The 27,764-nt window shown below is 41.8% G+C and overlaps 2 protein-coding genes and 2 non-coding genes across 6 annotated transcripts in view; 2 read left to right on the forward strand and 2 right to left on the reverse strand.

The window, feature by feature from the left end:
- Nucleotides 1–4,849, reverse strand: part of tafa4b (TAFA chemokine like family member 4b) — a 69,938-nt gene extending 65,089 nt beyond the window's left edge. Inside the window, exon 1 of one of the 2 annotated variants that reach the window (XM_008409569.3) lies at nt 4,174–4,849. The gene's annotated coding sequence lies outside the window, so the exon portion shown is untranslated. Of the gene's footprint in view, nt 1–3,910; nt 4,124–4,173 lie in introns of those variants that run through there. The other variant, XM_081607366.1, reaches the window with a different exon arrangement.
- A 4,759-nt stretch (nt 4,850–9,608) lies between these two features.
- eogt (EGF domain-specific O-linked N-acetylglucosamine (GlcNAc) transferase) lies at nt 9,609–27,537 on the reverse strand. Of its 2 annotated transcripts, XM_008409573.3 has the most exons (16): nt 27,479–27,537; nt 25,749–26,008; nt 24,934–25,034; nt 24,688–24,796; nt 24,342–24,436; nt 24,163–24,267; nt 20,373–20,479; nt 20,024–20,127; nt 19,423–19,515; nt 18,591–18,662; nt 17,495–17,581; nt 15,238–15,306; nt 14,937–14,998; nt 14,005–14,124; nt 13,536–13,638; nt 9,609–12,149 (listed from the first exon to the last, which is right to left on the reverse strand). In XM_008409573.3, exons 2-16 carry the CDS (start codon nt 25,953–25,955, stop codon nt 12,003–12,005), a joined length of 1,581 nt encoding a protein of 526 aa, XP_008407795.2. In that variant the 5' UTR covers nt 25,956–26,008; nt 27,479–27,537; the 3' UTR covers nt 9,609–12,002. The 2 variants fall into 2 exon arrangements, with proteins under 2 accessions (XP_008407795.2, XP_008407794.2); XM_008409572.3 differs by lacking the exon at nt 27,479–27,537 and having other exon boundaries at nt 25,749–27,465.
- Nucleotides 21,837–21,909, forward strand: trnar-acg (transfer RNA arginine (anticodon ACG)). Its single transcript has one exon. It is a non-coding gene; the product is annotated as a tRNA-Arg (tRNA).
- Nucleotides 22,427–22,498, forward strand: trnae-cuc (transfer RNA glutamic acid (anticodon CUC)). The gene has a single exon. It is a non-coding gene; the product is annotated as a tRNA-Glu (tRNA).
- Nucleotides 27,538–27,764: the final 227 nt, after the last annotated feature.

A 27,764-nucleotide genomic window follows, 5' to 3' on the forward strand; every position in this document is an offset into this window, starting at 1 on the left:
TTTTTGTGGTTTTCAGTATTTGCTTCCCCAGACAACAAGCATCCATCAGAGCGGCCATCCTTTGGGGGGGAGGCTGTTGTCAGGACGTGACTGACATCAGTCAGCCATGAAGAGGGACCCTCAGCCGGTGTTTTCATTACAAAGCCATCACCTCCAGCGCAAACACACACCCCACAAACACACACATTTACACAACCTGACAGATTTCAGCTCAGCCCTGACTAACCACTCTCCTCCTTGTCGAGGCATCACTCTCCCACACTCATTCACTCCTGCTCTCCATTCAGAACATACCCTGGCTATCTTTCTTGTCGGTTTTTTTTCTGTTTACATCATCTCTGCCTTTCTTATTCGTTCCCCCACTTCTACATCCCCGCATTCCACAGGGTTCCAGCTACTTTTCGTACTCGTTTTTTTTGGGGGGGTTTTCAGACGCCCCGGGCTCTGATTTCTCCTGCCGTCTTTACAACAGATCCATACGGGCTACGCAACGTGATGGGAGCGTCTCATAACCCAGCACACACTTACACACCTGCCGAAATGGGGTGGGTGGTGGGGGAGAGACCGACATGCAAGCAGACCGCACAAAAGCACAAATTGGGAGGCAGCAGATTGCATCCAAGGTGATAGATGGATCACGGTGGGAAGGAACTGTGCCTGTTCAATTACAATCATTACTATCACTAAGGGAGATTTGTCATGGTCAAAGTGAGGTAAAGCTGCGGGGGAAAATCACCTTGAGGCACGAGAGGTGGTGGCGTCACTTTCCCCGAAGGAGCATTAGATCCTCGAAACCTGCTTTGGGCAGAACATTTCCAGATGTTTGGTGAAAGAAAATCCCTCCCTGGCATATGATTCATCTCTCTTCACTCTACAAAAACCTCTAGATGCCTGTCACTGTCTTCCCAAGCAGAGGCCATGTGGAAGTGTGTATGAGCGAGTCTGTCCGCTGCTACATGGAGGCGAGGGAATGAGCTGTGGGGGGGGGAGGAAGACAAGACCTTGCAGTGGCTGACTCACTGACCGAGAATGGATGGAGAAGTAAAAGCTGTGAAGAGGAGTGATGAAAACTGCTCTGTCTGGACCCGCTGGAGTCCGCAGTGACAGGCGGACTGATGCGGAGAGGGAGGAAACTTTACCAGATCGCACTCAAATCTGCTGACGGGAACTTTTACTTTGTTTGACAGTTTGATCAATAGCGATTTTAGATTTTTTTTGTGCAGTGATGTGTGTGAACATCATCACACTGCTAGTTCTTGCGTCATGATCCCAGGCCACGTTGCTCCGCTCAGAGGGATCCATTCTGATCACAGAGGCCTATTACAGATCAGCGGATCCAGTCCAAACCACCACACACACACACACACCCACCCACACACACACACACACCCACCCACACACACACACCCACCCACCCGCACACACTCTTTCTCCACCACCGGTCACAACCTCTGTCCAAGTTGTGGTTTTGCCCCCGTGACATGAAACGAATCCACACATACACACGCGTGTGCGACCCCTCCCCCCCCCCCTCCACACACACACACACACTCGTGTGCGCGCCCACACACACACACGCGCTCTCACACACACACACACATGCGCGCGCTCACACACACACAGCACTTGCGCTCATTGATCTACTCTCCCCTCCTGCCTCCATTACAGTAATGGATCTCCTGTTTTAAGAAGTCAGTCCTGTTTGTCTTCTGTTTCTTTTGCGTTTCGGTGACATCACTTTCACGATCTACGAATCAATGCACACAGAAGGTGGTCTGACACAGTCACTCTTCTGCATCGTGGCTTTTGTTCCACATCGGTTTCCACAACATCACAGGCGGAAGGGTTTGGGGGTGAACGGGGTTTATTCCTCCCCTCCTCTTCCTCCTTGCGCTGATTACAGACAATCTGTTAGCACCAGTAGGTGAGTAGGTGATCCCCAATCTGCTCCGCCCTGATGTCACTTCGTCAATCACACATGCTTGATTTTTCCACGTTATCTACCGCGTGTTATTATGCAGGCGAAGTCTTGTCGTTTCACAAGCATGCACATGTCATCTGTACCTCTTTTCCCTCCCACCCTCCGATCTCTCCCTCGCTCTCCGACTCATCTTCTCCCGCCTGAACCTTATTCTGTTTTTTTTTTCCCTACACACCGCTGTCCGTTCTCAATTGCTCACAATCCATTCTCCTTCCTAGTTCACAGTCAATCACGCTGAACCCTGTGTGAGAAGATTACCCACATCGATACAGGTGATGCGGCTCTCACTCTGGGGTGGAAACACCTGCGGGGGGCGGTCACAAAGACATCACAACATGCCGTTTTAATATTTGCTAACCCTTTATGCTTTTTGTAAAAACACATAAAAAAGAGACAATTAGGTAAAGCTTTCTCAGCATTTTATGACCACAATAAATTGAGAGAGGTGACATTTTTTTGACAGGCCATTCTTGGCACAAATTGTTCTATGGCAATTGTAGATGTTTGAAAACACAGTTTTTCATTTATTTGACCTTGTCAGGAAATCAACTGTGGTACCCAAGTTACGTAACATTCCTCTCTCTTTTGTAGAGCAGAACTATCCTCACATTGTTTTGTAACCAGACCCACCATACTCAAGTTGTCTCAGCTTTATAAATATAATGCAGATGTGAAATCCTGGTAAAAGGAAGAAAAAAAAAAAGAAGCAAAACAAGTTTTAGCCATGTTAAAAAAATGTTTTCAAATAAATCGACTTATCCATCCCTTTAGATCAAATATTAGATCGATATTTTACATTTATTTTTCAGTTATGTTACATACTTAAAAGCTTTATGTTTTCCTGCTGTTTTGTTTTTGCATAATGTGTTCCTCGGCGGAGTGGGTGGGTGTTTTTGTTAGAGGGGGGCAGAAAGAGATGGCAGCCCAGGTCGACAGTCACGCAAAGGACGCCACTGCTTGAGTAGAATTACAGTACATGAGGAGTAATTGACTGAATATTGGCGTGAGGGGGGAGAGCGCGCACAAACACCGGGCAGGCACCTTTACGCAGGTGTTTGTCACTCTGCGCGTGTGTGTGAGACTGGGTGACAGGTTGGAGAGAGTAATCTCCCCAGGATTAAGAGCGCTGCTCCCGTGTTAATGTGACTGTCAATGAGAATTAAGTCCGAGGACGGATCCTCTTCAACCGCCCTCTCCTCTCCTCTCCTCTCCCCTCCTGTCCGCCCTAATAACAGCGCTTTCGGTGGAGAGCCAGAACCGCGTTCAAAGCAAAACAATGGGGAAATAATTAAGGCGTCTCAAATACAGTACAAATTGCAGAGCCAAAGAGATATGAGAGGGGGGGAGAGGACGGGGAGGGAAGAAAGAAGGGGAAACAAGGACGACTAACAATTACAACACGATAGGGGTTGGGTCTCATTACTTCTTCCATTAACATGCAGCAAGTAATTTTCGCTTCTCGCTTAAGTGTGTAGGAGTGTGTGTGTGTGTGTGTGTGTGTGTGGGGGGGGGGGGGGGGGAGGGGGGGGCGGGGAGGAGAGCTAGAGAAAGAGAGAGGGGTTGAGGGAAAGAGAGAGAGAGAGAGAGAGAGAGAGAGAGAGCGTTGGTTCTATTAGCGCCCAATAGAGTTCCTGCACCACACCTCTCGTCTCACACCGCCTCAGTGCGCACGATCTGCTCGGAGAAGCCGGTAACTCCTGATTTATTTTTTTATTTTTGTTTTGTTCATAGGTGTCGTTTTCATATCTTAAAATTTGTCTAAGCTCCATGGATTTCCCACTCCCACTAATCTATAGTACGTCACAATCCACGCAAAGCCGTTTTTTTTTTTTTTTTTTTTTTTTAAAGAAAATTGCCCGGTCAGCTGAGATCGCTCTCCGGCCGCTCCTTTAACCCTCTCCCAGTCATGAAACGCCGCATCAATCTCACCTCCCATCTGCCGTAGTTTGCGCCACAGACACCGGGAGGAAGCCGGGTCGGCGTGTCACTCAACTCATGGTGCGATCCACGCGTGTAAGATCACGATTCAAGAGCGAATAACTCTAAAGTGACACCATAAAGTCATTTCTTATCATCGCTTACTCCATCCTTGTGTCATGATCCTACTTGACAGGGCGCTGTGGAAAGAGATGGGTGGTTAGGGGGTGAGAGTAGCGGGGGGGTGGGGGGTGGAGGGGGGGATGCCATCTTACCCGGATCTACAATCTCGAAGACATGATCAGAGCCAACTGTACAGGATCCGAGTGAGAGAGAGAGAGAAAGAGAGAGAGAAGTGGAGCACTTTTGTCACTTTTTCCTCTTCAACTTCCAGACTTCACTCAATCCTTCCGATCCTCTTTGTCCAGATCCCACACAAAATAGTGAGAAGAGAGCGCTTTACTGCTGCGCCGGAGAAACGGCACAGGTGAGCAATAGCGACCGGCTCTGGGCTGCCATGATCTCACCGAGTCCCATCTCAAGATCAGACTGGATATGGGGAGGGGAAGGAAAAAAAAAGTCTCCAAGAAGTGCGTTAATTCCGTCCCTCCCGAAGGCGAGCTCCGGCTCCAAACAAGTTCCTCTTACCCCCTCCTCCTCTTCCTCCCTCCAAGCCGCTGCCCGAGTCTGACGCGGAGATGCGCCGCGGTCGCCCGAGAGAGATGCTGATGAGAGTGAAGGGATTCAGGGATGCAGGAGTGATACTCCTGATGCTCTCCCGTCGCTCCTCCCGAGCGGGGATCGATTGGACATGAGGAACGCGATGCGAGCCCGACCTCCCCGATTCAGAACACGTGCAACAGCGCCCGCCCAGTTCACCCGGCTCCGCTGCGCACCACGCTTCTTCTGCTCCCTCACTGATGTCACGTAGTTCACACAGCAGCCAGGACTCCGGCGGGTCCGAGTAGAGACGGAGCAGATCAAAGCGCTTTAGATGTTAAAGAGCCCCTTTTTTTTTTTTTTTACCGAATAATGTTCAGGGTTCCTAAAAAAAAAAAATCCTATGGAAGTCCAGATGTGCCGAAATTCATTTAATGAAACGTCTCAATATATAAGTAAAGTTTCAAACAACTACAAAATTACAAGCCACAACAATATTAGTAAATGCATATGCGAATAAGTGGACCATTGTGAAATAAATAAATACAAATAAGATTCATAAATCACAAAGCCTTACCCATGAAAGTCAAAGAGTGCAGCTGGCACTACTGCACTCAAGATAAGTGGCTTGAAATTAATTTGTTTTTAATTTCTGTGGATAGAAAATGTGTATGAAAAACATCTATTGATGACCCACTGTTAGTTTTCTGGTAAAGAGCACAAGTTTTTAATTTCAAATTTCCTTGTATTTCTGGTAGTCCATTATGCCATGTCTCATTGTTTCTGGAAGAGCAACAAGCCCACAGCATGACAGATCCTCAACCATACTTAGCATGGAGGCATGAGGGCCTTTTCCACATGTTCATCCTATGTTTCACAACAAACCACGCAGCAGCATTTGTTGCTGAAAAACTCAATATCAGTCATTCATGACTAAAGCGCAAAGTTTCAGTTTAAATCCCAGTGATTCCACATGTTTACGTTTGGGGTGGTAGGAGGGAAAAAGCTTTTGATACATTCTATTTGTAGTCGAAAGAGTTTCCAGACTGAAATTCAATGAGGAGGCCCACTGAACTGTGGGAGAGAAGACTGGGAAGGTTGCCTAGCAGCCACGGCTTCGGTAAATCCTTGTGGTTTACCAAACTACAACCACAACACGCTTTATTTGAGTGTGACATCATTCCCAGATCCGAGTTCTGACTTTTGACTCAAACTGACAGAGAAGGCTACCTAATCAGAATCTACACTTGTTGAGTCACAGATTACTTCATGATGCACCGGGAACCATAAAAAAAACCTAACATCTAATCACTTCTAGTTTAATGAACTAATTGTTTATTGATAAATAGTTGACCTATTTATATTGCTATGAATAATTTCATTTTTACCTTAATGAAGACAAGCGTGAGTAACTCTGCAACGCTTTAAACATTTATTACATTCTTTGCTCTCTATCTATACCTAATAAAGGCAACATAATACCAACTGGAAATGGCATAAATTAGCCATCCAAATGTTTTCTTTGTAATATTTACAGTTCCACCTTGAGGCAGTTTTTTTTATTTATTTTTTACACAAACACAAGGACACCATGTGTGTGTGACCCGTCACTCGTCGGCACCTCGTTATATGTGTGTGTGAAGGTACGCGTGTGTGAGCCGAGGAAGGGGGAGTGCGTTCCTGACAGATGGACAGCTGAGCCGCTCAGGTGCCTCATCGCTCGTCCAACAATAGCCGGCCCGGCGTCATGTTCCAGACCGCGTACCGGTTTCAACACTTGGAGATGCGCGATGATGTAAGCCTACTCCCTTCCACCACAGACCCCCATCTCTGAGCCTGAACCGCACACCCATAAACAAAGAGGCGCGCACACGGACCACCACCGAGACGTTAAACAGAATTTAATCACCGCAGCCTCTCCATTGCGCGCTGGGAGACAGCCTATCAATTATCCCATCCCAGAATATTCCAGCGTGTTGATGCCGATTGATTGTCCTGCGCTGTATTTTCAGTCATTAAGGCTTAGAAGAGATCGATGTCCACTAACGACCCGAGGTGAGGGGTATCCGATACGTTCGGATGTCTCCCTTGCGCTCCCGCTGCCAGTACCGCTTCTGTCAAAGGTATTTTTGGGGGATTTTTTTGGGGGGAGAGGAGTAAACGAGAGCGTCAGCAGCTAATCAACGCAATCAGAGGCTTGCAACATACGCCTGGATGAGGTGTAGGGGGGTAACGACGCTGTTTAAGTTCCTAAGAACACCTTTTGGACCAAGTGTGCCACCTGCAAACAGAAAGAAAAAGTGCAGCGGTGTTGTTTTCAGCAGATTAATCTTTGCTCGGATCTATAGCGAATCGATCCGTCTGGCTTTGAACTGAGAGTAGATGAGGCACTGATGTAGTTTTGCTAGAAGTGAGGTACTTTGTAAGACCTAGTTGTGAAATTCAGGTAGAGAGCTTTTAACCGAAAGGGTGGCCCAGTTTCAACACCACGGACAGCTCCAGACTGTCCCGGGGCTTTTCTTCACGTTTTTTTCTTTCTTTCTTTTGCAAAGATTCCCAAACAAGCAAACAGCTGTAGAAGAAAAGGGGGAGGAAGGAAATAAAGTTCCTGCTGAATCTGAATCTGCAGAACAGAGCATGTACGTCCCAGTGGGGATCAGGGGTTGCTTTTATCTTAAAGCCGGGCAGCTAATGGAGGCAACAGCCCACAGCACTTATCTCATCTCCTCTTCATCAAATGGCCCAGATAGCATCAGTGAAAAACCGCATCAAACACTTTCTCTGGACGCAGATGAGCGGTGCAAAATTTAGCCCACTCTTTTTACACCTCCCCCGTTTACATATGTAGTTCTTTTTTTTTTCTTCTTCTTCTTCTTTTTACCGGTTTCACCAAAATGAAGGGCAGTCCTTTCAGGCTTTTCAAGCTCTGGACAGAGCTGCGTTTAGGTGTTGTCATAAAAGCTCGCGTGATGCAGCCTGAGGTTTGTCTCGCCGAGTCGTGTGATGTGGAGTTATGGGACCTATTCTTGAATAATCCTCTCTCACCCCGTGGGAGGAAATCATCGGACAAAAAAAAGAAGAAAAAAAAAATCGACTTTTAACTTCAAGAATACTTTCCCCTCTAAGATCAATATTCCTGCATTAACCTCCCTGTTGATCTGCTCTGTGGATGAATGGGAAAATGGGCACACTAAGATGAGTGGATTGTAATAGATTTAGGCTGAATCCCATTTCCTAGTGTTAAGCAGAGCCTTTATCCCTTCGCTCTTAATTCAAATTAAAATGTCCCACACCACTGTAAGGATCTGGTGTCGCTGCTCATTCCCTGTATGTAAACATATGACCTATCATGCCCGTTTGTGTTCTGCAAACCTTGATCAGATATTAGTGTTGTGCTACTCAAGCGAAAAACAAAAATTCACCACCTAATGTGCCCTAAATGTCAGTTTAACAGACTTGAAATGCCTTTCTTTTACTAAGTATGTGAATACACACCAATACACCAAAACAAACAGAAGGGTGTTTTTTCTGGTGCGTCTGACCTCGCAACGATGCATTTTTAACAAACTACTGTTTTTTTTTTTTTTTTACCAACATCTAGTGTTCGTTTAGAGAACTGAAAAACTTAACAAAAACAAACACATCAATATTCATCAATCTGCACATCTACCAGTGTTGTGTTGGTATTTTTGTGCTTTAAGTCAAACCGATTCTAATATTTTTGGAACATTTTAAACTGGAAAGTAGTTGGTGCATTATAATAGTGCTTTTTGCGCCATTAAACATGTTTTTAGTGAGAAAACATTTATACATTAAAGTGCATTGCAATGTGTCAATGAAAGGTCTCCATTTTTAAGACGTAGGAAGCCATTCTCTTTACTTCACTGAAATGAAAAGAACAGCTTGACGCCTACAGAAGCTAGAGATGCGGGAGCAAATGTTCAACCACAGAGTTCAACAACGAGACGTTATATCGTCATGTTGGAAAATTGCAAAAACAGACAACTCTAAGGTCACTTTTAGGCAATCAAAACAATGTCAGCGGGAAAATAAGGCAAGAGGTTTGACAACCAAACTGGTTGTGAGTTGCAGGAAAACGTTCTGCTTATCTGCTTAAGACTTTATCTGCAACACGACTAAATGCAACAACCATTAAAAGTATCGATAGAACGTCGAGCCGAGGCTTCAGGCAGAGAATGTGACTCCTGTTTGTTCAGATGAAAACGTGTTGGAGCAACACCACTAACTGCGCTTGTGTGCATATTCTGCGTCTGCCGCTAGAGACGCGCACGAGCTCTCAGGAGCAGAAAAGTCAAACCCCCTGACACCTTTATGAGCAGATATGACCGTAGTCGTTTTTTGCGTTGCATCATCCACTCAGAACTCAGAGAGTTACTGAGCATACACATACTTGGGTTTTTGTGTTTTTCTTCAAGAAGCTGTATTTCATTTATGCGAGGTCAACCCGAGCAGAGCCAGAAATGGTGTCCAAACCAGACGGGCTCGGCGTCCTGTCAATAGTACACAGGAGCTCCACCGTCCGCTGCAAAACAAGAAAACAAAAGAAAAAAGAAATTGTGATACAGTAAGAAAATGCAACTCATCAAACACTACCTGCTCAGTTGTATTTGTAAATTATTTATTTCCTGGCGCCTCCGTTGTAGCAGCAGCCAGGAGCGAATCTAGAGTGCAGGCTTGACGTCTCGCCTCATGCGTGGTGTTACACTGCCCCCATGTGGCGTTGACATGCCACTTCTAAATCAAGCAGATTTTTTAGGTTATTCAGATATATATATATTATGGTGACAATCAAAACAAAGAAAGAGCTTTCAATCTTTTTACAACCCGGCTCTCTAAACTAAAGGAATCAGTAGCGAAGAGCCGCATGGCATCAGCAGGAACCGAACAGACGGACGCTCCGGTTCCTCCCCAGCAAGGTCAGACTTCAGAAGTGGATTGATTAAATTGAGATGAATTAAATCTTTGATGTTGCACCTAATGTGCGCAAAAACAAACAAGCAAAAAAAAAAAACACACACACACGTGCGCATCAGCATTTTAGAAGAATTATTTATTTCAAAAATAGCACACTGCTTTTGAATTCAAAAATGTCTAGTAGTTCAGGAAAACCATTGATAAATAAAAAACAAAACTGTGCCCACAGATGAAAGTACTCTGTTTTGTATTAGACTGCACACATGTTGTACTTTTTTTTTTTTCTTCTTCTTCCTCAACTTAATTATCATCATATATGATGTTAATTAGCACTCTAGGGGCGTTGAAAAACTTACAGATCGTAGCAGACTCTTCATAATGTCACTATCTGGAGACTCAAAGGTGTTTAAAAACATAAAACAACCAGCATCAAATGTACAACTAAAGTTTCAACCGTGATTGTGACAAAAGTTAAAATGTAAACAAATGTGTAACAATCAAAGTTAAACAAACAAAATCTCACAAATCTGTCTGGAGTGTTATACTTCAGCGACACATAATTGAATTTGCTTTAATAATACTAACTACAAAACTCAAACATTAACACTGATGCTTCAAAAGAAATACCCTCCCGACTGCCTGGTCTGTCTTTACCTTTTAGAGTTACCGTAGCGATGAGAATATTTGAATCACGTGTACATAAGCCGTTTTCGCACTGCAAGGAACGGAACGAAACGGAACGGAACGGAACGGCACAGGTTCAAAGTAGTAGACCGTGTTTCCATTAGAACTTCCGACCCGGTTCCACCCGGCTGTGGTTCCAATCGGTCCGGCCAAATGGGGCTGCTTTGAATTCAGCAGCTGATTGGTTTAGAGTCAGCCGTTGGTTGTTTTGCAGTCAGCCGTTGATCGGGTCTAGCTGGCTCTCACTAAACTGTTCTTACTGTATTTTGTGAAGACTGCTCTTTTTAATATTTTTATTATTATTATATTTAATTTGCGATTAATTCCTCTCAATAATCTGCTGTTCCCTGGTCCCATGATGAGGTAATTTTTTTTCCTCCGCTTACTCCCTGATGAACGAGTACAGAATGAGCCAGATCGGTCAATGAGGAATGGGAAAGTTTCCCGCCGTATCTCTGAGGAAATGGCTTCGGCCACTACAGCGAAACCATTGTTTAGTTTCAAGAATAATGACGTCAGGTACAGCTTCCATGCCGCCCTCAGTTATATGTAAACACAACAGGGCTGCAGTACGGGTGGAACCGGACTGAAGCGTTCCGTTCCGTTCCTTGCAGTGCGAAAACGGCTTTAGTACGACGCAGTTCCTGCATGAAACCGGACCCAAACAACGAGAGTAAAATATGAATGAAGACTGGGATGTTACACACATGTTGCACCTTTCAAATGAAAACAAACCTCTTAAATTTTTACACATTCATGTCCGAGTTTCTGGGAGTTTACGTCACAAACTAGCATAAGGTAGCTCATTACTGTAAAGTGTAATGAAAATGAAGAACTGCCTTTATGTTGTTGTTTTTTTTTTTTTTTACAAATAAAATCTGAGAAGTGTGGTCTGAATTTGTATATGGGCCCCTAAATTCATACTTTGTAGAACCGCCTCTCTGCAAGCCAAAAGTGTGGGACGCACCAAATTCTTCCACATGAGCTGTGGACCTCTGCAGGAAAACTGGGTGCACTGGGTTGTATTTAGGGGCAGCAGATTTTCATGTCTAACAAAATTTAGACAATATTTAGAATCGGTTTAGTCCACTTCACAACTATGTGCTACTTTGAGTTCTATCAAGTACAAAAACAAATCAAATACAGTGAAAAGTGGCTGTAATGTGACAAATGTGGAAATAATAATAATGTTGAACACTTTCACAAGGCTCCGCATGTAAAAACAAACCTATAGTGTTTCGTAAAATTGATCTGAGATTACAATGTATGTATTTTTACGCTTCAGTAGCGAAGTGAAAACTTAAAAGTAACAGGGGAAGTGTTTCACTCCATGTGTTGCGACTATCCTTGACATTCGGCTGGTTTCCTCTGGCTGCGCTCGCAAAAACTGTACCATGATTGTCAACAGCCCTCGAGAGGCTCCCGTCAACGTGACGCTGATGGAAGCGGACGGGACGTCGCACGTGAAGGCGTGCTGAAACAGCTGCTCATTTACCGACTTTGACGACGTGGAATGTAGTGGCTGCTGCGGAGGTAATGAAGAAACATGGGGGGGGGCGTCTGATCGCTCTCCAGCTGCTTCAGCTCCGCGCAGCCTTCCACTGATCCGACACTAACAAGGCTGGTGGAAGCTACTCAAAAGCCGGAGCTGTCGCCGTACTTCTTTCTTTCATCCGGATCCGTCGGAGCAGCAGACCGGAGGTGGCGAACGTAACACTGTGGCGACTGAGATTTTGCCGGCTGGCGAGGTAACTTTTAGCAACGCCCTTAAAACACACTCCGCTTGAAATTCAAGTAAAGGCCTCCGCTGCAGGTGTCAGACGCTTCAGAGTTCATCGTGACGGATGCCGCGCCGCCATTTGGGATGCCGGGTGACATAATCAGCCGCCTGCAGCACGATGCGCATAAACTCCCCCACATCAAAGGAGTAGTTGGTAAACTTAGGATGGTCCCCAAGTGTCGGATGATGGCCCTAGAAGAGCATGAGAGAAGACGTGTAGCGAAAGAAAAGTTTTATAGAAGAGTACAGCAGGGCGGGGGTTTGTGTTTTCAACCTGCCAACAAAAGTTTAGGGTGCTGGGACTGTAAACGCATATTGCAACTATAACATTTTGCAAACACGTTCTTAGATTTTGAGTTTTTTTTATTTTTTATTTAACACTACAACCACAAAATTCAATGTACTTTCCTGGGATTTTACCAACACAAAGAACTGCGAGCCGGGAGGAATAAGATTTTTGACTAGTAAAAATCTGAAAACTGTGGCATGAATTCATATTCATTGTTAGATTTAATGGTAACACTTTACTTGACAGGGTGACATGTCACTGTCATAAACATGACATAACATCTGTTATGAACATGAAGGAGTCTTCATGAATGTTTGCGACTGTTGTCATGAAGAGTCATTCAGTAAATAATGACACTTTTAATGCAAAGTTGCATTAAAACTTGCATCAAAAGTTCATTAAAATTGTCAACTTTGCATTAAAAGTGTCATTTGCCAAATGACACTTCATGACACCAGTCGCAAAAATTCATGAAGACTCCTTCATGTTCATAACATGTTTATAACTATTTATAACAGGCGTTAAGTCATGTATATGACAGTGTCATGTCAGTCTCATGCACACCCCATCAAATAAAGTGTTACCGATTTAATTTTAAAATAATCTTTGAATTTTAATGTTAACTTATTTCAAAGGCCCAGCCAGAAACACAACTTAAATCTGTGGAGGGAGCTAAAGATTAAAAAAATGTGAACCCATCGTCAAAGATAAATTGTCAAAATACCAGTGGAAACAACAAAAAGCGGCTCATCACTTATAACAAAGGCTCGACTGTTCCACTGGCTATTGAGAAGAATATAAATTATTTTCAAAATTTGTTTATTGAAATGTAAATTGAAACAGCATTTTTTAAACATATATATACTCTGTCAAAATAGTTTTAACATCTTTCGAGTGAGCCTTTTTTATTTCCTATCAGAAACCTACAGGTTGAACTAATAGAACCTTAAATCTAAACTTGCCAGGGGCATGAATAAGGTTGGGCTTACCTGCAAAATTTAGTCTTAGTGAAAGAGCTACAAGAAATGTTCAGCTGTCTAGTTTTCAGTTTTCCACTGTTACAGACCGCCAAACACAGTGTTTAGGTGTGTAAAGTTCTACTTTCTACCAAAAAAACATTTGCAGCTTTAATTTCAGCTAAATGTGGTTGGAAAGAACTTTGACTCAGCAGTTCAATCAAACACACACACCCCATTTTTCACTCAAAAGTCACTGTAAAGTAGCATTGACGTGCGATTTAAGGGGAAATGAAGTCGAAGTGCAGCAGCTCGTGCCGTAGTTTTGCCTACCTTGTCCTGGGGGACAACTTTGTCCATTTTCTGCCAAGTCACATATCGAATCCCCCGCAGGCGAGCCAAATCTCGATAGCAGCTCTCATCCTGACAGTTATATCTGAAAAAGAGACAGACGCCGACACTCAGCTCTTGTTCTCTCCGCCACGCCTCTCTTTCCCTCAGTCTTCTATTCTTCATCGCACGTGTGCCCATCATGCTTCTCTCCCTCGCGCCATGCATAAATGTGAAAAAAAAAAAAAAAAAAAGCCACTTAAGCTACCACACACATTTAAACACACACAGCCTATGGGCGTTTTGTCTGCCCAGGCTTGCCAGGTGTGATGAGTGGCTGATTAATTAGGCGCTATTTCACAGTCAAACACCGAGCGGTTGGAAGGTGCTTTATTAAGAGGAAGCCGCCGAACCGGAAGCGCGACTGACATTCACTCACAGACGGTAAAATCGAAACAGAAACGTCGCTCACAGCTCGAAGATGACGGCCCAGTCAGGGAGGAAGAGGAGGTGCGTGAGTCCGGCGCCGTGCATCCCGATGAAGATGTCCGAGTTGTGGGTGAGTCTCAGCTGCTCCAAGAAGGGAACATCCCTGAAAGACGCACAAGGATTTCCACATCTGTCCACCTCAACGTCAGGAACAACGTCTACTCACTCTTTGAGGGTCCACAAAGACACTTTTCAAATAGTCAAAGGTTCATTTACTGTAAACGATCAACCCACATTCTCATGTTCAGAAGTTTCTTTTCACTCAAAACAATAAACATATGGAAACAAAATGTCATTTTAAAAGAGCATTATTATGTAAAATTGAGTATTTTGAAATTGACATTATATTAGAATGTAGGTGGACCTAGCTCCGGCTGCAGTTTCCAAGCTTCGAAGCTTCTGCGTTACAGATAACCCCTCCCCTATAACCAACCCACTCAGCTCCTTCAGACTAGCCAGCAGCAATTAGCAAACAACTAGGGGAACTGCACATCAGCTGAGCTCATTATATGAGCTACTTCTCAGGGTTAATAGAGGAGCGCTGTTTTAATGACTTCCTGAAGGCAGAGTTTCGGAAACTCGAGTTTCTTAAAGAGACAGAGCCCCGATTTCAAGACGTTAAATATCCAACTTTACATACTTAGACAAGAAACGTCTGCAAAAAATTGACAACAAATATGAGGGGGTTTAAACAATGTCTTAAAAACTAATATAAAAGCCTAAAAAGGGGGAAAAGTGCAATTTTAAGCTGCCTCAAAGAACTCAGGGATTTAATCATCAAAATGCTTACTAAAACAAAACTAAATGTATGTCTTATTCTGGATGTTGACCGCGAGCCGCCGTTTGAGGACCACTGGTCTACAGCGGGAAACTTTCAGCTACGGTCAAACAAAGCGACGCCAAGCAGAAACTCACTTGTATTTGTAGTCCACCACTGTGACCTCCAGCAGAGGAACAGTCTTGAGGGCATTGACCAGCTGCGAGAGCAACAGAAGGATGTGAGCAAACGGCCGCAACATAAATCACGAGCCTTTTTGTACTGTTTTATCACAAGTGAGATTTTAAACAGCCACTTAATGGAGGTGGGCAGCAAATCAATGACAGAGTGGAAGAGTTGTTTAAGTAAAGGGCAGAGAGAGAAGCAGAAAGACAATGAAGAAAAATAGGAGCAACAGAGATAAAAAGGAAGAAAGACGGAAGGCGGTGTTGAACTCACTTCCACTTGGTTTCGGATCCGTCTGTATTCTGTGCTGCGCGCCAGCAGGGTGACACGAACACGCCCCGCCTGAAAACAGAGACGAAACCAATAACCCATCAGCTAAGGCCAGAAAAGATGGGCTGATGGGAAAGCAGCTGATAATTCAAAGTTCTCATGTCTGATTTTCTACAGAGTAAGCAGGGTCTGCTTTCTGGAAGCGCTCTGGGAGTAATTTCTAAATGTTGAGAGAAGTCTCCTTAACGGGGAAAACAGTGAGTCCTTTTGTTTCTTTAGTCTATACTGCCACCTTTAGTTCATGATGAACAGGTAGACCTTCTACACTAATATTACGTGGCTCTCAAAGGTGGTATAATTCCAAGTTTATATAATATATAATCATAATATATGATTTTATGTACACCTGACAACAAAACAAATCTGGTAAAAAAGGAAGAATTTTTGAAAAAAAATCTGGTTGCAAAAGTGTGGACACCTTTGATCTCCCACTTCATGGAAGAAAACTTCGATTTAATTTCAGTGCAACAAGAAATGATGATCTGTCAATCGCATGGTACAAGCTGACCAAAGGGTTCGACACAATGCGTGTACTTTCAGAGCATGCGGCTGGGATCGCAGGAGCAAAAGGACGAAGTCTACGACTCAAGTGAGCTTCATCTCTAAGGTGGACAAACTCTGCTTTAGTTAAAGCAGGGAGTTAAATCACTTGGTTCAGCTTCTTTTCCTCAGTTGACGCAGCCTCTCGCCCAATGACTGATAGGGACAGGCACCAGCCTACGGATGGATGGATGGACTTTTTCAGAAATTCTTAATCTCACCTTTGACTGAGGGGAAAGTGAAAACACAGTACAGCAATTACGATAAGGGGAGATAAGAAGAGAGGATGGTTGAGGAGAACGAAGACGGCATAAAAGAGACGAGCAACAGTTTGAGTAACTGCTTGACACCATTAATCTGGCGATGAAAGAAGAAAAGTCCAGAAAGGGTTTGGACCAGAGAGGTCATTTATATCAGTTCCTGGTCTGGTATCAGCAACAGACCGATGTCTCCCTTAACAGACTTTTATCATATTTTCGGTGACGGCTATGAATAACCCATGAGCTGCTACAAAGAACGGAGGAGGTTAACACGATTTTCTGGTCACAAAGATCTGATCGCTTTAAATTGGACACCATAAAGATCTTTTGAGTTCTGCAGAGTTACAGATTAGAGGATGAAGGGAGGATTGTGCCCCAACTGTGTAACTATAGCTGTGAAGCCTTTGCTCTTTTAACACTGCAGAGTTGATGTGTTAATCACAGCAATGACAAGGTCAACAGAATCCAGGACCCCACATGACCAAAAGACATTTCAGGTCTCAAATGCAAGCGATAGAGATATTTTCCATTAGAAATCCTCATGAAATAATTCCTTAAAACTTGGGAACTCAGAGCTGCTCAATATGCAAGCTGGGTTTTAGAAGCAAATAGGGCCATAGATCCATATGTACTAATCCTTCCTGGCAGTACAGCTGATTAGAGTCAGTGAACTCATCATTAGTCCCTTTCAGATCATCGTCCTGCAACAAGAAAAAACAACAACAACAAAAAAACAACCACTTTATGGTCATAAAGTGCAAAATGATTATCTGTCAGTCACATCGTACAAGCTGATCAAAGGATTTGACACAAAGTGTGTGCTTTCAGAGCATGTGGCTGGGATCGCAGGACCGAAAGGACAAACTCTACGACTCTGGAGAATTCAAGTGAGCTTCATCTGTAAGGCAGCTAGAATAAAACTTAATTTAAAGGAGTTAAATCAATGAGTTGAGCTTCTTGTCCTCCAAATCCAAAGAGGTTAGTTGAGGTGGTCCAGGTATCTGATTTGGATCCCAAACTCGATGGACAGACTTTATATCCCATAAAGCCAGAGATTGTCTTGCCACATATGGAGTTGGGCAGAAGGATTTCTGGGTTTCCCTCCTCTTTCAATAAGTCGTCTACCTTTTTTTTATCCTCCATGAAGGTATGCAAATATTTTAGAAAGCATCCATTTACGTTTAGGCTCTCACAAAATGATTAAGAATTAGGTGATTAGAAGGTATTGAAAGAATGGGAGAGCAACATAACCCAAGGCACAATACAGGAGCTCCTGCTCACTGGTGAGATTACCCACTTTGCTTTAGATTTTGCTTGTTTTAATTGTAGGCCCTAATGAAAAAGGGCCTATGCATATCTCAGAAAGAATTGCGTTTTTTCCACATAAAGCCCCCGCCTACCTTTGGTCCGTTTTGAGGGATGTTAAGCCGATGCAGGATGTGCTGAGAAAATGCCCTAAACATCCCTTCAGTGTGGCAATCAGTGACCTGCAATCGGCAGAAGACAAACCTGTTCACTCACATGAAATTCACTTTTAATATCCTCAAAATCAATAATTTGAATCGCTTTAGAAGTAAGGCTCTTTTACATCTAACCACACAAATACATTTAGCAACATACATTCCTGTCTCTGTGAAATGAATTTCACATGAGACCATCCACTTGACACAAGTCTTAGAATTTCATGCACACTCTCCTGCAGAGTATTTCTAAATGTGAAGGCATGAATAAAAACATGACATATGCTGCAGGGGCAATCAGCTTCAGCTTGAGGCTGACCTAGCAATATTTCACACCTCAAGGCTGGAACCGCAGGACAACACATATTTATATGCTATCATCTTTATAGTGATCTCCTTGGAATTATCATTTAAATAACCCGAGCACACGGAACCTGCTGATGGTTTGAATATATTACATAAATATTTGACGCAAATTGCAAGTTTCTGACTGAACCTAATATTGTCGTGCTTGTGCCGGAGACAGACCAATGAATAATAATAATAGTAATGATAATAATCAAAAAAAGTGTGTGGGGGGTGGATCCTAGCCAATGCACAGAATATTCAGCATGAAATCAAACTGCGTAAGGCACATTTAAAGCAAATGTGAGGTAAAACGGCACTAGGCTGTTCAAACAACATCGCCAAGTGGTCAGCAATATTAATTATTGGAAGACTTGGATTTAAAATGTGAAGTTCTACTGCAATCACAGCAAATATATATAAAAAATATATAATTTTATTGATCTATTTGCAAGTAAAAAAAAACCCTGAATTTTGAGAACATCAAACAAAAAATGGAAATAAAACAAAAGTAGGCCTCAATTCAGTCATGGATGCAACTCTGTGAATAAAGTAAAGAAAGAATTTCAGAAAATTCTGGTGATCCTAAAAAAAAAATGAATGTAGTCAGAGAGTGAGAGAGAAAACAATGTCTTTTTCTAGTGTATGTCGGTATCTGTTTTCAGCTGCATATTCATGAAGAGTAACTTACTAGAGGTGTGTTGTAGAAGAGACCGTATCTCATTCTTGGAAGAAGGGAGAAGAAGGAATCTTTAAAGCACACCTGTACAGGTTCGGAAATCCATCAATAAGGCATGGCAGAGAAATATTAATACTGTTATTAGAATACATGTAATGCAAACAGTATTTACTTGAGTATTTTAATGCTTTCTTTTTGGGTGATTTATTTATGTAAATGTTAATTACTGATTCCTAATTGTACTTTTAGAGATTACTGATTTGCTAGGAAAAAACAAGTTTTCAGTCGCTCCAGTTTGTTGTGATTCTGAAGTCGTGGAAATTCACACAAAATCAACAGATCTCCACATTTTTCACGCCAACGCGTAACTTTGAGATTATTGGAACATTTGCAGCATAAATAGTTACAAAAAAATTGGTCCATGACCGAAATGGTGAGCAATAAAAACTGAGCTAATTAAATTATTTAAAGAATAAAAATGTTTGTGTGTCCAATCTGTGTGTTTTTTTCTTCAATAAGTAGACTTTGGAAGAGGTTTAATGAGGAAAATATATTGCAACATTCCATGCAAAAAAAAATAAAAAATCACAAAAATAATTACAAAATTCTGGAGAGTTTTGCTGTATTTAGATTAATGTGGAATATGTTTTTGCATAAAATCTGTAGTTATTACACATTTACTTTATGGGGCCTGATTACATTTTGGTATACAAAGAATATTGTATGTATTCAAATGCAAATTTTAATTCTACTCTATAAGCTTTCAGTCACAATCAGTAAATATTTAATATTTTCTTTTGAAAAAGAAGAACAAATTTGCACCAAAACTTGAGGTTAGACTCACTCTTTTAGAGTCATACGTCTTCAGGTGGATGATGTCATAGTCTGTGAAGGCCTGCCAAGTTTCACTGAACAGATCACCATAACCATAATAACTCTGGAATAAAAAAAAACATAAGCACAGATATTAAAACAAACAGAAAAAAATTAATCTAAACTATAAGGTTCAAACATATTTCACAGGTCAAAATCTAATTATTTTCCAAAGTGAGTTTTCAGTTCTTAAATTACACAGATTTTACCATAATCCACATTTTTACATACCTATACTGAGCTGGGATTAACTCACTCTCCAGGTTCAGTCTCCACTACTTTTCCAAAATATTTTGAGACTTTTGATTACTCTTGCATACCTTGCTATTGTTCTTCTTTTCATTCTTCCCTTTAAAAAAGACACGCATTCACCAGAGAAAAAAACCCTTTGCTTAACTTTAACATGCTACGGACGATGAAAACCATTTAGATTTTCTTAGAACAAATTGCCAACTCAATATTCCTGGACTTACTTGTCACGAATTGCTTTTTAACCCTAAAAATAATGGTGTACATTGGAAATCAAACTTTCATTCCTCATGAAATGGTAAAGAGAGGCCACTGGTACTCACCGTGTCCCACATGACAATGTTGATATCTGAGCTAAAGGAGTTGTTAATGTGCTGAGAGATGTAGAGGTTCACAAAGTCACAGAAGTGGTGGTACATGTTCACCCCTGTTAGAACAACAACAAAAAACACTATAAGGGTTTTTATAATGACTGAAAAGATTTTGTTGTTTTTTTTCTTTTGGGCAAGAAAACAACGAATAAACAATACTCTGAACTCTCCAAAAAGGAAGGCAACAACCACGTCAATTTAGTTCAAATGATTGGCAACACAATGTAAACGGACATCTGAGACATCTTTACTTGGCTTGTTTAAATAACTAGAGCTGAACGTGAATCAGTTAGTGACTCACCTGCGTCAAGCTTCATGAAAACTGTTGGTTTTTCTATAATGATGTCACAGTGGCCATCTTCCACGGGACGGAAGTTCAGCTCAGAGTACGTCTGTAGTTCAGAATACCTACAAAAACGTTATGAACTTTGATCATCATCATTCTGCACTTTCAAAAAGGTATCATGTTGTATTTGTGAAAAGAAAAAAGATAAATATGTAAAAGAATCACACTGTGGAAATATTGGTCACATATGATGTAAAGCTAAGGGGAAGTTTAACATAGAAAAGAAAACCTGGCGCAAAAAACTTGAGACTGAGCAGAAGCTTGCCATCCAGAAGGACAAGACTAATAGAGCCAGAGCTACAATGGAATGGTTTACTTTAAAGGAGACCAATCATTTATATGTATTTTTCAGGCATTTAGTATAATTTTATAGCATAATAGTATGTTAACTCCAGTTATAAAAATGTTATGTACATCGAATATGAGATTAAAGAAATTTTATTTCCTAATTTAACGCCTTGAAATAGGTCCGCTGTCTCTTAAACTCCGCCTTCAGGAAGTCATCACAACAGCGCTCCTCCATTAAGCCTCTAACGTTTTTACCAGCATGGCAATGAGAAGTAGCTGATATAATGAGCTCAGCAGAGGGGCAGTTCCTCCAGGTGTGTGCTAATTGCTGCTGGCTAGTCTAAAGGAGCTGAGCAGGGGAATCATAAGGGAAGGGTGCTCTGTGAGGCAGAAATAATATAAGGTTCAAAAAAGTAAATTAAAAAAAAATACTGCAAGCATGCTTGTGTTAGAATGGCTCAGCTTGACATATTCTGTGAGAACTGAATAGAATCTCACTCTAAATGTGCAGAGCTATTAGAGACACACCCCATAACACTGGCAGCTATAATTGCAGTGAAAGTTGAATCTTTCATTGGGAAGAAAGAGCAGAGGCTTGCCATCAAGGACAACACTTCTTGCCACAATTTTTGTGGCAAGAATTATTCCTGCCACACTTTCTAGCTTGTAAGAAAGTGAGTGTCCTTTCACATCACAAATGTGCACTGCTTCAAAAGAATCTGACTAAAACACATTGAAATTAAAAATGTTTAAGAGGTATGAATGTTTTTCCCGAGCACTTTAAATAAAGATACAAACCTGCTTTCTGCTTGTACAAAAAGAAGTCATAAAGGGTTTACTTAAAAAAAATAATAATTTCATAGTCATCATGTCTATACCGTCTAAAATATGAGGACAGGCTTGAAGGCCGGAAGCAAAAAAAGAGAGAATAAAATGACTTTTACATGGCATTTCATGAGCAAAGGTCAGTCTTATAGAAACTAAAACGTGTTCAGGGTTTTGGGAAACCACAGGTCCTTTGTTATGTGAGCTGTGAGTCGGTGTGCCTGAAATCCCCTCCCCCTCCTGTGAAAAGCACGTGCTCAGTCACGTGGCCTTTAAATGCTCTGTGGAGGCAGTACTTTAACATGAGGGCCAGTGGCGCAATGGATAACGCGTCTGACTACGGATCAGAAGATTCTAGGTTCGACTCCTGGCTGGCTCGATTCTTTTCTTCTTTCAATCCATGTGTAGATTTCCTACTGGCTTCCTGTTTATTACATCATAAATTAATAAAAAGTTTTATTACGGACACACTAATAAATAGGATATGTGAAACTGTGTCTATTCAGAGTCAATGTTAGGAAAGAGGATTGCTGCCTTTTATTTTACCTACTTTTTTTAGAGACTTTTTTTAAATTTTTTTACAGAATTTTCCTTTCATCTTTAAACAAAAAAATACAATTAGAAAACTACATGCTGTGGAAATTCTGAAAATTCTAAAAACTTATTTCATAATTCATGATAATGGATGTATTGACTGTAGTCATGAGTTCTGTCTAAACTATTTTAATCCAGAACTGTCTCTGTTACACTGAGGATTCCCACTATGTTCACTTCAGTTCAGTTTATATATATAGTGTCAACTACAAATGTCTCAAGGCACTTTACCAATAAAAATCAATGAAAGCCTTAGAGTAGCACTGAGCGTGAGATGGGCCACCACAAAAAAATCTTTCAGGTCCCTGGTGGTCTAGTGGTTAGGATTCGGCGCTCTCACCGCCGCGGCCCGGGTTCGATTCCCGGTCAGGGAATGGTTATTTTATGTGTGGGTGTGATAACACATAAAAAAGGAGTTACATTACAAGACTTTCCTCAGGACACAGCGATCGATACAATAGATCAACATAGCGAAAAAGTGAAAGTAAACATTCAATTGATAAATATGTCTTTTCTAAAGAAGTAAATAATGAGGAACATTAAAACAATGAGTATATGGGTATGGTGTTAAAATGTTTATAATGTACATGAACTCCCTACATGCACACTGTTAAACTACAGACTATTCATGGTTCCACATCTGTTGAGACCAAATGCTCAACCTTGAAGCCTGCAGGTCGTAAATTTTGACATCTATTCTATTTATTCTAGTTCGGGAGGATTCTCCATTTCCCTCAGAGGACAGCTGTGTGCAGTCAACATTTCTGCAACCATCTGGGTTGTGTTTGTGTAACCGAATTAGTGAATGTAATTTATTTATAAACCCCTTTTCGCGGACAAAGTTGCGACGTCTTGTCAATTGATTATAATATAGTGAAATAATAAGCATATGCATAATGTCCCTGCAGTCTGAGCATGCTGACAGAGGAACTGTGTTGAGCCCTCAGGACCTCATTTCATATTTGGCAGCTGAAGAGAAAAACAATTGTCAAAAATCGATCTTATAGGTTGCACAAAGATTGCACTAAAAGGTCTTTGTGCACTTTGCAGTTGTGACTCAAAATCCATTTTTTTCCACGACACCCTGTCTGCTGAAAAAGTATTAATATCACTTGATTCTCTTCATATTTTTCCACACGACCACAACAAACATCAGTGTTTTTTATTGGGTTTTTATGTGACCTAGCAACGTAATTAGAAGCTGGAAGGGAAAAAAAATACATTGTTGTAATGTGAATGAAAAATCCAATACGTGGGGGTTTAATTTGTATTCATCCCCCTTTTGCCGCAGATGTTTTTGTACGTCTCTAGCAGCTCTGCACATCTACAGACAGAACCTTTTGATCTAACCAAGTGTGGTCAGACAGGGTGAAGACACGATTTGTGTAGTTGCCCGACTGACCTCCTATTGGTCCAGTTGCTACCTGAGCCGTTGATCTCGGTGTGAGCCTCTTAGCTGCTTCTCTGACTAAAGCCCTCACTGGCCAGCCCGTCTTGGTAAGTCTGCAGTTGTGCCAAAGTGTTCCATCATGGATTTATGGAACATCTGGATTTAAACTGGGATTATTTTACACACCAATGGCCTCCATTGAATAACTAGGTTTTATTAAGGGCACCAGGGATATTGCTAAAAAGGTAAATTGTATTTTTCAGGTCTTCATTTGTATAAAACTTTGAAGTTTTGCACCAATAAAATATGATTCTTACTTTTTAAGACGTAGTGAAACCGACTCCGTTCTCGTAAAGACCGTTTGTTAGTGATGGACGTATGTTTGACTGAAAAAAGTAGGTATGTCTCTCTGTGCTGTTAAAGAAATTGTTTTTTTCCATTATGATTCCTTCTATATTCATTTATCAAGTGTACAATTTTCTTTAATTAAAGAATAATGTGTAAAAGTTTAAATCCAGGCTTATTCGGGATCTGCACATTTATCACTTTAAAAAAAAAAAAAGCTGTAACAAGCTGCAAGCTCATTTCTACAGATCAAAGCGCTACAGGAAGTGTTTGCTTTGCGTGTGTGAACGGACTGGCGCTCACCAGGACTGCAGAGGACTCTTGTGATCTCCTTCAGCTGCCAGCGCCTGCTTGTTCAGTTTGCAGCGTCCGCCAATCTCCCCCGTACGGATAAAGTCCTCGTCATACCTGGAGAGCAAAGACGGTCGAGATTCGGGTCACTTTTATTAGGGGAAGGGAAACGGCTTCTAAACGCCACCGACCTCTCGTGACTTCTGCGTGGATTTCGCAAGTCCAGGTACAGATTTGTTGCCCTGCAGAACCTTGCGTAGCTGCTGCATTTTAATGACGAGTCTCCCTGGGGAAATAAAGCACCATGAAAATGAATCACGTTTCATTGACTTTCACGAAGCATCTATCAGAGTTTGGGAGAGAGGATCGTCTCTCAAGGTAACCCTTTCCATCCGACTTACTTAGCGACAGCAAAAAATACTCCTGGCCGATTGTCTTTACATTTTTGTTGAACAGTGAGTCTGTTTTTTTTGGACTCCCTGTTTTTTCCTGTTGACTCAGAAAGCTCGTGAGAACTAAGGAAATGAGCGGACGTACCGGCTCGCCGGCCTTGCAGAGTGTTTTGAGTTCAGAGAGTCGCTCCTTGACGTAACCAAAATCAGCCTGCTTCCAGAAAAGCTCCTGGGCTGCGTCCAGCGAACGAGCCCTGACACATTCAAGATTTAGGCAGATCAGGGGAAAGCGCAGCCAGCAATGTGCGTGAGGAACATGCTTGAGCTTAAAATAACAATTCTATTGAGGAATCAAATGCGATTTGGTGAATGAGGTCTTGGGAACAGTTACCATCCGGAGTTAACCTTGGTGCAGACAGGATAGCTGAAGCGTTTCTCTACGTCGCAGTTTTTCTCGTAGCCCCAACAGAGCGACGGATTCTGCAAAGCATCCTGTCACAAAGGAAACAAAGTGTTTACTCTACAGAGGCTCTATCTATCCATCACTCCACCAAAAAGAGATTAAACGAAAAGAAGTTACAGGAAGTTTGCTGGTGAAATACAGCAGATCATCCTGTGAATTCATTTTAAACTACAGAACAAGAAAAATATGAGGTGAAAACACAAAGGTTGGTAATTAGCTAATCTATATGATAGCACAAGGAAACTGTCCCAAAGTGAAAACAGAATAGAATAGAATAGAATAGGAAATGTGTTGCATATAACTGAAACTAAACATGATGATAAATAATATACACAAAGTGTATTAATATCAATACACAAACAAATGGGATAAATGCACAGCGTTACTTAATTTAACATTTGGAATGATGTTACATTTGAAACACTGTGGAAAAACATAATTCATTCATCACACAAAATAAATCCTTATTTACTGTAAAATAAATCTCCAAAATGACGACAGCAAATAAAACTGTGGGTAAACTTAACTGAATATAAAATCTGTATTAGATTAATTAAATTAATTAAAGCTTGACTGATAACCTGAAACATCTAGGTGAGACAAAGAAGCCAAAAACAGAGGAAATGTGTTAATGAAGAACATATTTTTTCACAGCACTGGGCAAAACTTAGAATACTATACATACACAAATAAAAAATGTTCTTGATGTGCCAGAGTCTGAGAAACAGAAGACCATATCTTACTTTAAAAGGGCAGAGTGGGTCCTGGCGGCATAACTTGGTGACCTTCTTGTTGTTGCTAAGAAAATAGGGTATGTGCTCCGGCGGCAAGGAGATCCTGCTGTAGTTCAGCAGGGGTGAAGCCGGGTTGTGGTCGGTGACCTCAGCCGTCACAATGTTGACCGCGGCGGGGGGAAGGAAAACTATGCCCAGCGCTACCAAGAGCAGCATAGTCAGAAGGACAGGCAGACATATGAAACGGCTGTCTGTCTTCACAGCTCGCTCTGTGAGAATAGGAAAGACACACTCAGACTTGCACCTTGCGATCTCGGTTAGGGAGAGTAACACATCACAGAGCAGGAGCATGTGGGCACAGGCAAGCGTGTGGGAACGTGGCTCCAGGCGGATCTGATCTCCGCACAAGGACAGGTCCTGTTGTTGCAGGAAATAACGCTGACCTTTTTCCGACTCTTGTCTGAGCAACCACAACAAAGACTTAAGGGTCCAAAGGAGCTACGATTCCTGGTGCTGGAGCAGAAGGGGGAAAGTCAGAAGCCACAGTGACACAAAAGTCATTTTTTACGATCCAATTTAGTTGGTTAAAAGTCCAGACTTTGTTGGTGTTTTTACAGCCTTGTGCCAATGAAGTGTTTCCCTTCCAAAGTCAATGACTGATGACTTAGAAATTATAGTGCAACCTTTGGTAGAGCAGCAAGCTCATTGTATTTCCCCCACAATAGCTATGAATCAGTTTCATATCTGAAGGAAGGGGAAAGTAAGAAACTGTTTATACTGCATATTTTAAAACAATGGGTGGAAAAAGCTTACATGGTTCAGTAACACTAAGGAAGCCAGTAGTGAAAGATATAATACAGTACGTTTACTCCAGTATTGTAAAATATTACTTTTTTTTTTTAATAGAGCCACCTTTACACACCAAGATGACATGCTTCTTATTGATTTTGCAAACAAAACAAATGTGAATTTTGACTATGTAATTGTAGAAAACTGGTAAAGACGTAACCCCAAAGGACTTGATGCTGCAATTGGAGCAAAAGGTGATTCTACAAACTTCTGAGTCAGGGCGCTGGAGGTTTATTTGAAAACCACGCCACATTTTCTGTTCAGTTCTTACCTGCTTCTTTCTAGTGGTTATGCACATTTATTATGAAACTAATATTAAAATACACTGACGTTTCCGTCCATAACACCACGAAATTAAGTCTATTTATTGCTAAGCACTGTGCCTATCTTACAGAAGTGAGAAATGTGTCGTCTTACCGTTATTTTCTTCTACAGTGAATGGCAGAGAGAAGCACGACTTTATTTTCAACGCCTACCTTTTATGTTACTTGTAGCTAGCTTTACTTCGACTGGTAATATTGAATAAAATTAACTTAAAACTTTGCGGACCGCATAGAGCATTCAGTAAAGCATTATAAATGTAAATAAATATTCACAACACGGATGCAGTGATAATAAGGCATAACTTAAGTGATTTCTTCGTCGGGAAGCAGCAGATACGTTTAACAAGCCCAAATAAAAACGTCGAAATAGCTAACATCTAGCTCTGGTTCATAACAAAGCGAGAAGACCCTTATAATGTGAAGTTTTGCCGTGCCGTGAATGCAGCGCAAAAAGACAGAAAAGATAAGATACATTTCTATGGCACAGTCACAACTACAGCCACAAGTAATAACCACCACTGGTTATCTAAATAAATCTAATAATGCGTTGGTTAGGAACCGCTTTACCTAAATACACAGCCTGCTGTCTCTGACTGAAGCAGCGATGATGCCGGTGGTGGCCATAACACCGGTCTTGTGAGAAATTCTGTTCCCCTGAGAAAATCTGTTCCCCCTGTGTCGGGAGCGCGCATTGCAGCCAGAGAAGTGGATCCGGCGGATCTGACCATATTTACGGCGCTTCTGATCGATTTCTCGGTAAAACCACTCATATGATCACGTCACTTTTGTAACTTTCAGTTTAATCGGCAGCTATCAAAATAAAAATACATACATACATAAACGTGGTCTTGTG

The sequence above is a fragment of the Poecilia reticulata genome, chromosome 5, assembly GCF_904066995.2.
Source record: "Poecilia reticulata chromosome 5, P_reticulata-male-v2, whole genome shotgun sequence".
Lineage (NCBI taxonomy): Eukaryota > Metazoa > Chordata > Actinopteri > Cyprinodontiformes > Poeciliidae > Poecilia > Poecilia reticulata.

Excerpts from the sequence above, each read along its gene's own strand:
- eogt (XM_008409572.3), bottom strand. The coding sequence starts at position 26,090 with ATGCTCCTGCTCTGTGATGTGTTACTCTCCCTAACCGAGATCGCAAGG. Across the intron at positions 20,128-20,372 it reads TTTCATGAAGCTTGACGCAG|GGGTGAACATGTACCACCAC; the intron begins GTGAGTCACTAA and ends TTGTTCTAACAG. Across the intron at positions 19,516-20,023 it reads ACATTGTCATGTGGGACACG|AGTTATTATGGTTATGGTGA; the intron begins GTGAGTACCAGT and ends TTTTTATTCCAG.